Source organism: Mesoplodon bidens, assembly GCF_964165515.1.
Source record: "Mesoplodon bidens genome assembly, chromosome: 8".
Classification (NCBI taxonomy): domain Eukaryota; kingdom Metazoa; phylum Chordata; class Mammalia; order Artiodactyla; family Ziphiidae; genus Mesoplodon; species Mesoplodon bidens.
Window position 1 is genome coordinate 60252545 of NC_138165.1, and position 15243 is coordinate 60267787.

Here is a 15243-nt window from a genome sequence, read left to right on the forward strand (position 1 = left end):
AGGATATTATGATAGAGTGTCATCAGCAAAGAGTACAGAGATCAATGAATTCTTTCATAACAAAGGTGGAGGGTTTGGGGAGATGCCAACATTTAAACTGGATCACTGAAGGGTATATAGAATTTTGGTAGGCATTTTTAGAGTGAAGGTGGAAAGTTTAGAGTGAAGGGTATTGGGAGGAATATAGTGGAATCTGTAGAGAAAGAATAGGCCATGATGGAGGGGAATTCTTAAAAACCATACTAACATTTGTACCTTTTTTTTTCTTCATTGTAATGTTTCTTAAAATGAGTTTCGTAGAACTGACGTGTCTTAGAGAATTTCTAACAGATTTTTCTTTCCCTTTTTGTTTTTTCAGTAGGTAGCAAATGCACATGATATGAAATAAATACACATATATATGCATATATATATATATATATACACAGATACAGTTCCTGAATAAAATCGAGTGTTTTTGCATATATTTAAGAGCCATTTCTACTTTTATGATCATATTCTGTGTTCACTTTTTACTTACTGTTTTATTAGAAAGGTCTCCCCCACTCTAAGATTATAAAAGAATTTTCTCAGGATTTCCTCAAGCATTTAGATGGTTTCATTGTTTGTATTTAAATCATTCAAACATTTGGTATTTATCCTGCTGTAAGATGTGAGGTGTAAATCAGTTGATTCTTTTTCAGCTAGTTTCCTAGTTGTTCCAACACTACTTACTGAACAATCCATCTTTTCCACGCTGGTTTGGTATGCTTTTATTATATATTAAATTCTTGTGTTAGGATCTCTTTCTGAATTCTGTTCCTCTGCTGTCTCAGCCTCCTCTTGCATTAGTATCACAATATTTTAAATGTTCTCTTTTGTTCCACTGCATTGTTGCACTTTTGTTCCAATGCATGTTGCACAGCATTGTTCTCTTTTGGCTGTTGTGAACTTAATAGCCAGCTGGCTTTGTTTTGTTTTGGTTTTTATTGATGATTGATATTCACTGTTTGAGGAAAGCATCCTAGGAACTTGTTTGGAAAACCCAGGAATTTTTGAACAAAGCACTAACCATTCTGTCTCTAGACTGCTGTTCTAATCTACAGATTCTGAACTTGAGCTACAATATTTCCAGCCTCCAGCCACCTCTGCTCACTTCAGACTTTCCCACATAATCCTGATTGGCAAGAACCAGTTCCTTAATACCTATCCTATTGCTCCTGAATTCAGTGGTTTTTGTATACTGACAGACTCCTTAGTTTGTCTGAAGTCAAGAGGAGATTCTGTTGGCATTCAAGGACCTCTCTGTTCAGCCCTGAAATGGGTTTTTCCTCCAATTGCATGGCTTTTCCCTATACTTGTGCTACTAAATGTATAAAGGTATATAATTATACCACCCCCTAGATTTTCCCTAATTGTTGAACATATTGTGAAATATGAAGTACATTCACCCTTAAAGCTATCTGTCCCTTTATCTTTATTTCAAAAATCTGAACATAGGGCCAGCATATACTTGAGCTCAGTATTTGAGGTGAAATTTAAATATGAATGAAATAAAAATAGTATACCCCCCAAAAAATTATTGATATTGAGAACATGTTAAATTTATATGTTAATATGGAGAATTGACTTCTTTAATTATTTTTTCTGTCTAAGAAAACATAATAGCGGTTAAAATCTAGATTATGCCACTATAAAAATCTCAGCTGTTTAAAACAGAAACAATTACATTTTTTTGCTCATGTTTCATGTTCATTTATGTTAGCCAGAGGCTCTGCGCTTCACATCGCTCAGAAATTCAGGCTGATGTAAAGGCTCTTTCTTGACATACACTTCCATGATCACAGAAGATAGAGAAAAGACAAGGTGAAACATATGCCATTTCTTAACCTTCTATCTAGAAATGACATGACACTGCTGGTCACATTTCATTGGTCAGAGGAATTAACGTGGCCATGCCTAAGTTCAAGAGGTTAAAGCAGTGCCTTCCTTTCGGGTGTCTAGAATGAGAAAAGCAAACATTCGTTAACAGTTCTGAGTACCAGAGACCTCATTATCTTTCCACTTATGTCTTTTGTTTCACTTAATAGGTTTTAAAGTTCATATGATTTTTTCATGTTTCTTGTTGAATTTGTTTCTTGATATTCTGTTATTTTTGTGGCTAGTGAAGGTAGACTTTTTTTCACTATATACTTTAACTGGTTGTTGCTTGTATATGTGAACTATTGATTTCTGTATGCTAGTTTTGTACCATACTGATACCTTTTGTTTGTAGTAGTTTTTCAGTTGAGTCTGTTGACTTTCCAGATTTTTGTTCTTATTTGCAAATGATAAATGGCATATGTTTTTCTTTCTATTCTTATTGAAAAATAAACTTAATCTTTTCCCATATTCTCCACTAATTTACTTTTGCTGTTGCAATACAATGTCTAATAATTATGACATTGGACATTTTTTTCTTGTTGCTAATTGACTCTGTGGCTGAGATACAATGTGTTTTATCAGTAGGAACTATACATTTATTATTATGTCTTGAATATTTTTATCAAGATTTTTTTTTGGCCAGTTGTCTTTTTAGTGTGTATAGAGTTAATCATGATTTATTTTTTCTCCTGGATCTATTAAAATGAAAAATAAATTAATAGACTTTCTAATGTCAAGCCTTCCTGGAATAAATCTCACTTTTTTAATGCATTTGGCTTCTGTTTGCTGTTATTTAGAATTTTTAAAGCAGTACTCATAAAAAACATTGATTTCTGTTTGTTTTTGCAGTCTGTTTTATTATTGTTATTTCATTTAAGTTTTTGAAAGTTTTTCCCTTTTTTCTTTATTCTAGAATGGTTTTCTATTGCATTAAAATTATCTGCTGTTTTACTGATATGAATTCTCAAGTAAAACTCTCTGGGTCTAGTGTATACAATTTGGGTGCATGGTTCTTAATTTCTGCCATGGAAGTCAGTCTTATTTAGATTTTCTATCTCTTCTTGGGTCAGTTTTGGTAAGCTACATATCTCCACTACCAAGAGTTGTTTCAGAGTTTAATAATATCCAGTTAGAATGTGTTTTTTTGGTTGCTTGTTTTAATTTTACTGCATTGTGATTAGAAAATGATGTCTGTGTTTCTCATTTAGTATTTTGGTTTTTTGGAATTTGGTTTTTTGGATGCTTTGTAGCCCAGAGTCCATTTCCATAAGTGTTCCATGAGCACTTCACTGGAAGGCCTAGTCTCTGTTTACAGTGTATACTGTGAAGGGGGAGGTTACCTTATTATGTTACATAGGTCTTCTATTTTTTTGTGGGGTTTTTTGGTCTACTATATCTTCTCTAGATTGAAAGTTAAAAGTCTCCTATGGGGACTTCACTGGTGGTGCAGTGGTTGAGAATCTGCCTGCCAATGCGCAGGGGACACAAGTTCGAGCCCTGGTCTGGGAAGATCCCACATGCTGCGGAACAGCTAAGCCCATGAGCTACAGCTCCTGAGCCTGCGCTCTAGAGCCCGCGAGCCACAACTACTGAAGCCCGCATGCCTAGAGGCTGTGCTCTGCAACAAGAGAAGCCAATGCAAGGAGAAGCCCAGGCACCGCAATGAAGAGTAGCCCCCACTTGCTGCAACTAGAGCCTGCACACAGCAACGAAGACCCAATGCAGCCCAAAATTAATTGGTTAATTAATTGATTGATTAATTAAAAGAAAAGTCTCCTATGAATAGTTTTTATTTCTCTACCAACATAGTTATTGTCTCTTTGTATTTATCCTTTTTTCTCCTATAATTTCTGTTTTACTGATATTGTTGTTCTCTTAACTGATACATATATTTTCATTGAGATTTGTACCCTCTAACTTTGTCTCATTTATGCCTTTTGGCCTGAACTCCACCTTGCTTTCTTTGTTTGGTATACCTTTGCCTAACTTTTTACTATTTTTTGGCATTTCTGAGTAAGTTTAAGTGTGTCTTATATACATACACAGCACAGAGTCGGATTTTGTTTTGTGATGCAAACAAAATTTTTTTTAGCATGTAAGTTAAACCCATTTACATTTATTGGTATGAGAGATAGGTTTATTTGGGGTTTTGTTTTTGTTTTTTCTTTTTATAGTTGACATGATTTTTCATTTTGTGATCACTTTGCTTTTGCTTGTATGTGTAGTTCTGAGATTCAGAAAGTTATTTTATTTTAGTGGTTACTTTTATTATTATAACTTTATATTGTACCCTTAGTTCTCTATTGGTTCTCTACTATGAAGTGATAAAATTAGCATGTTTCATCTTCTTTCTTCTTCCCTTCCCTCCCAACCACCTGATTTTAGTAAATAATATTTTACTGTTTACCTTTGCACAGTCAGATATGCTTATCCATGGCTTGATTTATCATCTGTTACAGGTGAGAGGCAATCAGCAAATTTTTTTTTAATTGGGGTATAGTTGTTTTACAATGTTGTGTTAGTTTCTACTGTACAGCAAAGTGAAGTTCCCTGTGCTATACAGCAGGTTCTTGTTAGTTATTTTATACATATTAGTTAGTGTATATATATGTCAATCGCAATCTCCCAATTCATCCTACCCCTCCTTCCCTCGGTGTCCATACGTTTGTTCTCTATGTCTTTCTGCCTTGCAAAAAGATTGATCTGTACCATTTTTCTAGATTCCACATATATGTGTTGATATATGATGTTTGTTTTTCTCTTTCTGACTTACTTCATTTTGTATGACAGTCTCTAGGTCCATCCATGCCTCTACAAATGACCCAATTTCGGTCCTTTTTATGGCTGAGTAGTATTCCATTGTATATATGTACCACATCTTCTTTAACCATTCATCTGTCAATAGGCATTTAGGTTGCTTCCATGACCTGGCTATTGTAAATAGTGCTGCAATGAATATTGGGGTGCGTATGTCTTTTTGAATTAATGGTTTTCTCTGGGTATATATACCCAGTAGTGGAATTGCTGGGTCATATGGTAATTCTATTTTTAGTTTTTTAATGAACCTCCATATCATTCTCCACAGTGGCTGTATCAATTTACATTCCTACCAACAGTGCAAGAGGGTTCCCTTTTCTCCATGCCCTATCCAGCATTAATTATTTGTAGATTTTTTGATGATGGCCATTCTGACTGGTGTGAGGTGATACCTCATTGTAGTTTTGATTTGCATTTCTCTAGTAGTTAGTGATGTTGAGCATCTTTTCATATGTGTCTTGGCCATCTGTATGTCTTTGGAGAAATGTTTATTTACGTCTTCCGCTCATTTTTAGGGGGCTATTAGCAAATTTACTCCCATCTCTCGGGTCTCCCTGTACCCCTCTATCTTCAGGACATATACTATTTACATTTTGTTCTGTCACTCTTAATTCCCATGTTTGTTTAAGTTTTAGTTTTGTAGCTAAATATGTGCAAGGCATGATCATTGGAGATAAATTTGTTACGATTTCTAACTTATCACTTCGCTGATTGAAATTTGGCCTTTTTTCAAGGGTTTGATGAAAAAGATGAGTTCATGGGGGGCTTCCCTGGTGGCGCAGTGGTTGAGAGTCCGCCTGCCGATGCAGGGGACACGGGTTCGTGCCCCGGTCTGGGAAGATCCCACATGCCGCAGAGCGGCTAGGCCCGTGAGCCATGGCCGCTGAGCCTGTGCGTCCGGAGCCTGTGCTCCGCAAGGGGAGAGGCCACAACAGTGAGAGGCCCGCCTACCGCAAAAAAAAAAAAAAAAAAAAAAAAAAAGATGAGTTCATGGGAATAATATTCCCTGAGTGTTATGTTCAACAGGGTTATTTGTAGTCTTTACCTGAATGACATCCAACCTCTGGCTCATATTTTCTTTTCTTATAAATTTTTCTACTGTATCCTGACATCAGTTGTTCTTTGGGAAAATCTGAGGCCAGCCCTTGATTATTAATTTTTCCTCCATAAGTAGTTTGATATTTTTCTCTTTCCAAAGTATTCTTTCTTATTTTTATAGACCAGTAAGTTTACTAGGATATGTCTTGATATTGACTGTTCTCAAATGGCTTAAAGTTTCATTGCAGGTGGTAATGTATTTAAAGAGAAAAAAAAAAAGCTGCTCTGCTGGGTTTATCTGTTGTTATGGGGCTCAGCTCGTTAGGAAGGGAGTAGATTTAGAGAGACTGTTGGCTGTTTATACAAGGACTTAAAGCAATCTCCTCCCACCCTCAAATAGACTTGTAATTTTTCTTCTAAGTAGGCTTTTTTTTTTTTTTTGAGGCAAAACATACGTACAGAGAGTGCACAAATCACAAGTGTACAGTTCTGTTAACTTTCAGTGAACATATCTATGTAATCTATACCCAGATCAGGAAGTTGAACATTCCTTACTAGCATCTCTAAGAGCTACCCTTTCAGTTTGTTTACAGTCACTGCTACTGTTCTCTGAGGATAACCTTTTTTTTTTTTTCTTTATGGTTATATAGTATTCTAACCATACTTTTCCTGATGGTTAGTTAGGTTGTTTTCAACCTTTTTTCCCCTCCCAGTTGTGGTTAAATAAACATAACTATCAGTGAATGTATCACAGTGATTGGCTCATTCTTCTATTAATGGACATTTGGATAGTTTCCAATTTGGGTTCTTATGGGATGTGCAGGTCTTTTGGTTCATCTGGTGTATTTATATGTACATTTCTGTTTGGTGTGTACCTAGGAGTGGAATCATTGGGTCATAGATTGTAGGTGTGTGAAGTTTAGTAAAGCCTGAAAATCAGTTTTCCATAATGGTTGTTAACAATTTATATTCCCGGCAGCAGTGAATGAAAGTTGTCTACATTCTCAATATTGTCGATCCTTTTAACCATTCTGGTGAATTTATGGTGTTCTCTCATATTTTATGTTGTGTAGAGGGAGAGTGTGAGAAAACCAAAATGCCACTGTAATTTCATATGGAGAAAGTCTGTTTGTTATATCAAAAAGACTGGCTTACTGATTTACTTCATCTTGATTGGCTTAGGTCCAGCCTAAACATGTGAAGGAAGCTTTCAGGTTACTGAATAAATCAATCATCCGTGTAGAAACACCTGATGTCAATCTAGATCAAGACGAAGATGCCCAGATGGAGGTAGATGAGGGACCAGATGGCATCCATGGTGAGCTGTCTGTTCATGACTGTTCTAGAATTAGGGACCAAAATGTTCTCTGAGATGTCATGGTAAAAGTGCACTTACTGATGGTTGTGAAGCCTATGTAGCAAAAGGGGAAAAATGGATATTGAATTTTATTAACTGTTTCTAAGTTAAAATATAATTAGTTGATATAAAATATATATGCTTGAAAGACTGAGAGAAAAAACACCAAAATGGAGATAGTGGACTTAATATTGCAAATGCACTTTCAGATTATGAAATCCTTTTATCTCCCAATCTTCCCATCCGTTCCAAATGGGTTTTTGTCTCCACTGGTAGCATTTATAAAGTTTCTAATTTATTTGTACAATTACTAAATACTGAGTATAACTATATGGTTGTTTTAAAATTAGTATTAAAATATAAGTAGTATATTTATAAACATTTAATAGGGGAGTATTGGAGGCACAGAAACAAGATTCAAACAGTTAATATTTCACTTAGGTCATGCTGATAGCCCTGCTCCTGTGAATGGAATTAACGGCCACAGTGAAGACATGAACCAAGATTCTGTTCCAAAAGCCTCCTTAAGGCTGGGCTTCTCCGAATACTGCCGAATCTCTAACCTTATTGTGCTTCACCTCAGAAAGATGGAAGAAGGTGAGGCCATACTTAGTGCTGCTCACATGCTGAGTCATTTACATAAGCTGTATTCACATAAACAACTTTTTTCTTTTTGTCTAACATCTTTTTTTTTTAACATCTTTATTGGAGTATAATTGCTTTACAGTGGTGTGTTAGTTTCTGCTTTATAACAAAGTGAATCAGCTAACAATTTCTGATTGCTAAAGATTGTGTTATTTTGTCAGAAGAGATGAGGAACTGTTAGACAAGCTCACTTTGGCAAACAAAATCTACTAGGGAGTGTCAGCATATCTACCAGCCTAGACATTTCCCCACAAGTTCATTGTCAAAGGTTTATGACTCATTCTTATTAATGTCCTTGGCCTATTTTAATATTTGTGAAGCTGAATTTGGGATCTGATAATATATAAAGACGCACTTAACAAATGTTTTTACAGATGCAAAGTCACTTTTCCTTACAATGGGTTTGTTTAAAATGGATGGACTCCTAGGGTGTTTATATTTCATAGACAAGTAATTGAAACTCAAAAGACTATTAGCACAAGTACATTCCAGACTAGAAATGAAGTAAAATCCTCATTTCTCTGTAGGTAAAGTGTGATATCTGAACATTACTATCGTTCCTGTTCTTAACTGCTTTACCATGCTATCCAGGTTTTCTCAACCTATAATTAGCCACAAGGCAGAAGGAAAAGTGATTAAATCAAGGGGTTGAACTTAAACTTCAATTTGGTGCTTAACCATCAGAAAATTCTTATTTGACTGTCAGTATGCTGGCTTCCGGACATATTCTCATCACAGTGTCCTAACTGCGATGGAGGAAGAGAACACCAGAGATTGTCTTAGCTTACTAAAAGATTTAAGCCCTTTAGTTTCTGCCCTCATTCCCTTGGGAACTGTGGACCAGTGGGAAGGAGGAAAGAAGGCAGTAAAGAGGCCACTAGGACAGAGAGGTTTTAGTTCCAGTCCCTTCTCACATAAAAAGATTTGGGAGCAAACATTCCTGTGTTCACGTTGTACTTCATTATTCTTTCTTTCTGTCATGCAACTAAGTTTTAAACATGGCCAGCCATCAATGGAGCAAAGATAAAGATTAGCACTCACACAGTGCATTCCACACATAAATTCTAGGTCTTCCTCCTTTCCCTAAAAAAAAGAAAAAAGACGCTGTTCACCCAGCCAGGTAAGTTATTAATTCTCAGTCTTCAGATAGAGAGCTATTTTCTAACAAAACTTTATTTTTTTTAAATTCATTTATTTATTTAGGCTGCTCTGGGTCTTCATTGCCACTTGCAGGCTTCTCTGGTTGCAGCACATGGGCTCTAGGGCACGTGGGTTCGTTGCGGTATGTGGGATCTTTGTTCCCCAACCAGGGATCGAACCCAGGGCCCCTGCATTGTGAGCGCAGAGTCTTAACCACTGGACCACCAGGGAAGTCCCCTAACAAAACTTTAAACTGTAAACCAAGGAGGTTACTTACTCAAAAGCATTTGGACAAACTACTGAAATTTGAGTACAACCATAATAAAACTTTTCAGAGGCATAATCAGTAAAGCTAAAATTTTCCTACTTTGATTTTGTATTTTATTAGCAATTTCTAAAATCAAGACAAATGAAGTTTTCTTTTATTATACTTTATATCTGTGATAGTTAATTATCTGTGATAGTTTAAAATATTGCCAGGTTCCAACTTTTCTTGTGAATTTAGAGTTCTGGACTCTAAAGGGCAGGTAGTTCAGTCAATAAGGTTAGACCTTGCTGGAATAAATAGGAAATTTTTTATTTTTGAGTAAACTCCTATGGATTTCACTCCTTGGTTGACCTCAATTCCATAAAGTGTTCCCCTTTCCAAAGAGGAATAGTTGTATTTAAGCAGTTTTGCTTGCTGTGACTTTATTCCTAATTTATGCTTTCAACGGCTGTTGACAGATGATATCATAGGTGGTGAAGCATGAGAAGGTGAAGGAAACACCTTCATACTTTGAAATCGTTATAGCTTTAAGAAACTTGTTTCTTAATAATCTCTGTTTTTTTAGATTTTTCTTTTCAGGATAAAGTAAGGCATACTTTAATTCAAGTAATATAACAGCTTATTTCAGGCTTATGCTGGAAGATTGCAAACCTTATTTCAGCAGATATGTTTTCTGACAGACTGAAGGTTATCTAATCTGTACACTATCTTGTGCATGCAGACTCCAAGAATTGGCAATACAGTTTGCTACAAGGATAATTTAATCCTTTTTAAATGTATTTTTTGTTGTTGCAGAAGAGGATGAATCAGCATTAAAGAGGAGTGAGCTTGTTAATTGGTACTTGAAGGAAATCGAATCAGAAATAGATTCTGAAGAGGAGCTGATAAATAAAAAGAAAATCATAGAGAAAGTCATTTATCGACTCACCCACTATGTACGTATAGAATTAAGCTTGCTCTGAGGTATTATGGAAGGATTTCATGCCTCATATCTTTGTAGGTTCATGTTCATTTATTTTGAATCATTAGGATCTAGTCAGAATTAGGAGTTGTGTAAAACAAGAGAGAATTATTAACAATTAGTTGACTTATTTCTTCTGCTAAAATAAGCAGAACTTAAAGCTGGTAAAGTGAATTTAGGGTCTTATTATTTGTGTGTTTTTAACCTTTGTGTTCCACTCTACCATAAACCTTTGAGCATCCTGACCACTGTCACCTATTTTCTGCATTTTATCCTTCCTCATGTTCTTATCTCCCCCATTACCCAGCTTAAAATCTATCCCATGATCATTTTTTTCTTATACTTTCAACTTCATTCATTCTCTTTTTATATTACTTGGCAAAATTCCAGATTTGGTTCAATCTAATTCATTTTCTATACCTATATCTATGCAGTTAAAAGTATCTGGAGAAAAGCATACAACCATGTGCCCACTCGTATTTTAAATTCATGACCACAAATCTCAAATGGATAATTCTTTACTTCTGTCTTGTCGACGTCACAGTAGCTTGTCGACGTCACAGTAGCACTGACCTCACAGTAGCACTGCCTGATGCTATTACTTTTCCCTAGGCAGTTCATTCTCCTACTCTCTTAAAGGACATACCTTCATACATACCTTCTCACCACTCCAATCAGTTGATTATTTTCAGTATTCAGCTTGTCAGCAGCATCTGTCAAAGCTGATCACTCCTTCTAGAAATACTTTGTTCACTTGGCTTCTGAGTCACCGTGTTCTCCTGGGTCTTCTCCTTCTCACTGGTTATTTCCTCTTATTCTCTTTTCCTGAGTCTTTCTCTTGTCACTTTTTAAATGAAGTATTATGCTTAGTCCTCAGACCTCTTTTCTATTTATATTCATTGCCTAAGTGATCTCATTTGGTTCTATGAATTGAAAACCATTTGTGATGACTCCCATATTTATATCTCCAACTCTCACCTGTCCTCTAAATTGCTAATGTATGTAGCTAGCTGCCTACTTGCAAATTAATAGGCGTCTCACGCTTAATGTGTTCAAAACAGTTTTTCCTTGCAGTGTTTCACTTACTCATTTGCTTTAAGTGAGGCACCTTAGAATTATCCTTGATTCCTTGATTTCTCTTTTCCCTCACAACTTCTCCTTTTATAAGCAAATCCTGTGAGCCCTGCCTTCAGTATCAGTATCAGTATTCTCTGTTCTCTTCTCACCACTGTCACATCTACCCAAGGCACCATGCCTGGACCTCCGTGGGTGCCTCTTAACTGTCCTCCCTTGCAGTGGCTCTCTGCCCAGCAGCCAGACAGATCTTTTAACAAATCAAATTGTTTTAGTGCCCTTCCTTCTAGTCCTTCCCTCACATTTAGAATAAAATCCAGTCTCCATACCGTGGCCTGCAGAACCATACACAAGCAAGCCCCTGCCCACCTCATTTCATAGCCTCTTCCCCTTGCCCATTCTGCTTAGTGACACTGGCCTTGTCACTGTTCCTTAGACACACCAAGCATGAAGGCCTTTGTACATGCTCTTTGTTTCTTTGCCCATATTCCATCCTCCATTCTGAGGTCTGCTCAAATGTTACCTTCTCAGAGAAGTTCTTCTTGCCTGGCCAGTCAAAATAGCCTCCTCCTGGGCTTCCCTGGTGGCGCAGTGGTTGAGAGTCTGCCTGCTGATGCAGGGGACACAGGTTCATGTCCTGGTCCGGGAAGATCCCACATGCTGCAGAGTGGCTGGGCCCGTGAGCCATGGCCGCTGAGCCTGTGCGTCCGGAGCCTGTGCTCCGCAACAGGAGAGGCCACAACAGTGAGAGGCCCGCATACCGCAAAAAAAAAAAAAAAAAAATAGCCTCCTCCTTGCTGTCACCCCCTTACCCTGCTTTGTTTCTTCATAGTGCTTATCATTGCCTGACAGTATAGTCTTTATTTAGGTGTTTATTTTGTCTCTCTTATTAACATGCAAGCACCATGAGGACAGGGACTTTGATTCTTTAGCCACTGTGTCCCCAGAATCTACAGTGGTGCCTAAGTCATAGAGGGCTCAAATACTTGTTAAATGATTGAATTTTTCTGTTCAAATGGCAGAGATTGCAGTTGACTTCACAGTGCTCACTATGTAAATATTATAGTTGTCACATATCAGGGTTTGTCATCTGAAAAACTATTTCCCTGTAGAACTAGATGAGTCTATGGTTACAGGTATGGGGGTGTGGGAAGAACTATTCCATTCAAAATTTAATGAATAATATGTATAAAAATAAAGCTGAACTGGGGTGGCGTTGTGCTCAGAGTTGTCTTATCTAGTTAGTGGTGGGTAATGTGTTTGCATCAGGCCAGCCCTTCCCTCCCTTGTGGCCCTGGGATCAGTGTAAGATAAGATGGTCCACGCAAGAAATCCACATTCGGATACATTGTGAAATTAACTGATCTAAATTGGGCTTACCTTTTTAAGTTTGACTCACCGCCTGAGCCAACTCAATACAGAAGGCTAAAGAACTTGTGCTGTGCTAATCAAATGTGCTTCCTGTGAAGGTGTGTTAGTACATAGAGTGAGTGTTTGAAAGTGTCCAATCCCTCTGAGTGGAATTAGTGCTTATACTGTGGGACTTTTCCACCTTCTTAGGATCAAATCACTATTTCCTGAGTTCCTCTGTATGGGCCTTCGGTAGGAGCCCTTCTCGTTTGTGGACATATTAGACTGACTTATAGTTACATCATGGCTTCAAATCTGTCATCAAGTTTATTAAGCCACATGGCATGTTCTGCTTTTTTTAAATTAGTTAATAGGTCAGAGTGAAAACTGTTTCATGTTAATTATCTTTAGATTCTGCTTCTAACTAAATTATGAATGGATGGCATATAAAAGAGTTCAGTGGCCAATAATTAAAAATTAACATAATATTAAGCAAAATTAAACACTTATCAGAGTGATAAACAGAATCATAAACATATCAGGATTTTATACAATTGCATGATTGTAAAATTCATATGTTCTTTTTTGAAGTTATATTTATAAGTAGTTGATGTAATATGCTAGGGAACCTGATTAAAATCACAATGTCAGTCTTACTGATATATTTCTTAATTTTTCAAAAGAAGTTTATGATATGAAAAAGTCTGTATCCTAATGGGAAGGTGACTTAGCAGAAACTTGATATTGACTTTAAGATATAGTCCTTTTTCTGAGCGAGTTTCTGGGGGGAAATGAAAGAAAATGTTAGTCACAAACATTCAGAAGAAGGGTCAAGCCCTGTGTATCTTAGCATTCTTACAATACTGCTGGAGAACTGAGGACAAACGTTTGTGTTTCATAGGATCATGTTCTAATTGAGCTCACCCAAGCTGGATTGAAAGGCTCCACAGAAGGAAGTGAGAGCTATGGAGAAGATCCCTACTTAGTAGTTAACCCTAACTACTTGCTTGAAGATTGAGCTATTGAAAGTAACGAGAGAAACTGTGGCCCTCCACCTCTGGCGTGGAGTCTGGGTGGAGCGCTACTAGCCAGAGAAATGCTTCCGGGAGTGATGATTCAGGAAGATTTACTCTGAGGAAGAAGAAACAAGTTGATTTTCTCATATGTCCCATTCCTTTTATACGAATGCAGGTTTCATCCCTTTGTTTAGTGTGCTTCTTGCCTAAACAAAGTTGTGTTGCAATAGTGTTTCATTTCTATAACTAAGACCTTTGTTTTCATGTGTAGGAAAAGGTCTGTTGTTTTTATGTCATGTGGTATCTTACTGAAGAAATAACTTTTTTCGATTGCCAACTACTTTTTTTTTTTTTTTTTTTGCGGTATGCGGGCCTCTCACTGTTGTGGCCTCTCCCGTCGCGGAGCACAGGCTCCGGACGCGCAGGCCCAGCAGCCATGGTCCACGGGCTCAGCCGCTCCGCGGCACGCGGGATCCCCCTGGAGCGGGGCACGAACCCGTGTCCCCTGCATCGGCAGGTGGACTCTCAACCACTGCGCCACCAGGGAAGCCCTGCCAACTACTTTTTTTCACCAAAATAACTTTTTCTGCAGTTGGCTATTGGATTTATTTCTATTAAATTATTGCTTCCATTTATTCATGAATATGAGTCTTTCCCTTTTTGGTTGATTCCTGGGGCAAAGGGGTGGAAACACAGCATTATGGAAAACATTTAGGTGTAGGCTCCTGCGAGATCGTCCTTATAAGAATTTGTTAGTGTGAAAGCTAAGAGGCCTTGGAGATGACTTTCCAAGGTTAATTCCAGTTCTCTGGTTGTTTTTTAAGAGAATTTATGAAAATAAAGAGTTTATTATACTTTTTTCGTTACTCTTTAATACCTTTTTTTTTTTTTTTTTTTTTTTTTTTTTTTGCGGTAGGCGGGCCTCTCACTGCTGTGGCCTCTCCCCTTGCAGAGCACAGGCTCCGGACGCGCAGGCTCAGCAGCCATGGCTCACGGGCCCAGCCGCTCCGCGGCACGTGGGATCCTCCCAGACCGGGGCACGAACCCGTGTCCCCTGCATCGGCAGGCGGACTCTCAACCACTGCGCCACCAGGGAAGCCCTTTAATACCTTTTTAAACTTATATATCCTAAGAGTAAGGTCTCAGAATTATTTTCTAACTGCTTTTTTAAGGGGGGAGATACATCTTTTTTTTTTTTAAGATTTTTTTTTGATGTGGATGATTTTTAAAGTCTTTATTGAATTTGTTACAGTGTTGCTTCTGTTTTTTCCTTTGGTTTTTTGGCCACGAGGTATGTGGGGTCCTAGCTCCCCAACCAGGGATCAAACCCACACCCCCCCGCACTGGAAGGCAAAGTCTTAACCACTGGGCCGCCAGGGGAGTCCCCAGTACGTCATGTTCTATATTACAGACCACCCTTAAATTTTATGGCATTTTTCCAGGAAAAGAGTTATTGCTGTTTATGATATTAATAGTCCCTGAGGCTTAGCTTTGATCAGTATGTTCATGATGTAGCATTTCCTTTTGCTGCAGCTTTTGACAACAGATGATTCTGGGGCCTGCAGGGCCAGTTGGGGAATGTTTATATGTGGTATTTGAGTTCACTAATACAAACCTCTCTCCACTGGTTTGCGTACAGTAGGGTAAAGGAGACTGGAAATGGATAGAGAAGTTG

The 15243-nt window shown here is 37.6% G+C and overlaps 1 protein-coding gene across 1 annotated transcript in view; it reads left to right on the forward strand.

Moving 5' to 3' along the window:
- Positions 1 to 14386, forward strand: part of MCM6 (minichromosome maintenance complex component 6) — a 45328-nt gene extending 30942 nt beyond the window's left edge. The window contains exons 14-17 of the mRNA XM_081241588.1: positions 6940 to 7075; positions 7556 to 7711; positions 9963 to 10102; positions 13454 to 14386. Coding sequence (XP_081097714.1) covers positions 6940 to 7075; positions 7556 to 7711; positions 9963 to 10102; positions 13454 to 13570 — 549 coding nt within the window. The 3' untranslated portion in view covers positions 13571 to 14386. The remainder of the gene's footprint in view (positions 1 to 6939; positions 7076 to 7555; positions 7712 to 9962; positions 10103 to 13453) is intronic.
- The last annotated feature ends 857 nt before the right edge of the window (positions 14387 to 15243 follow it).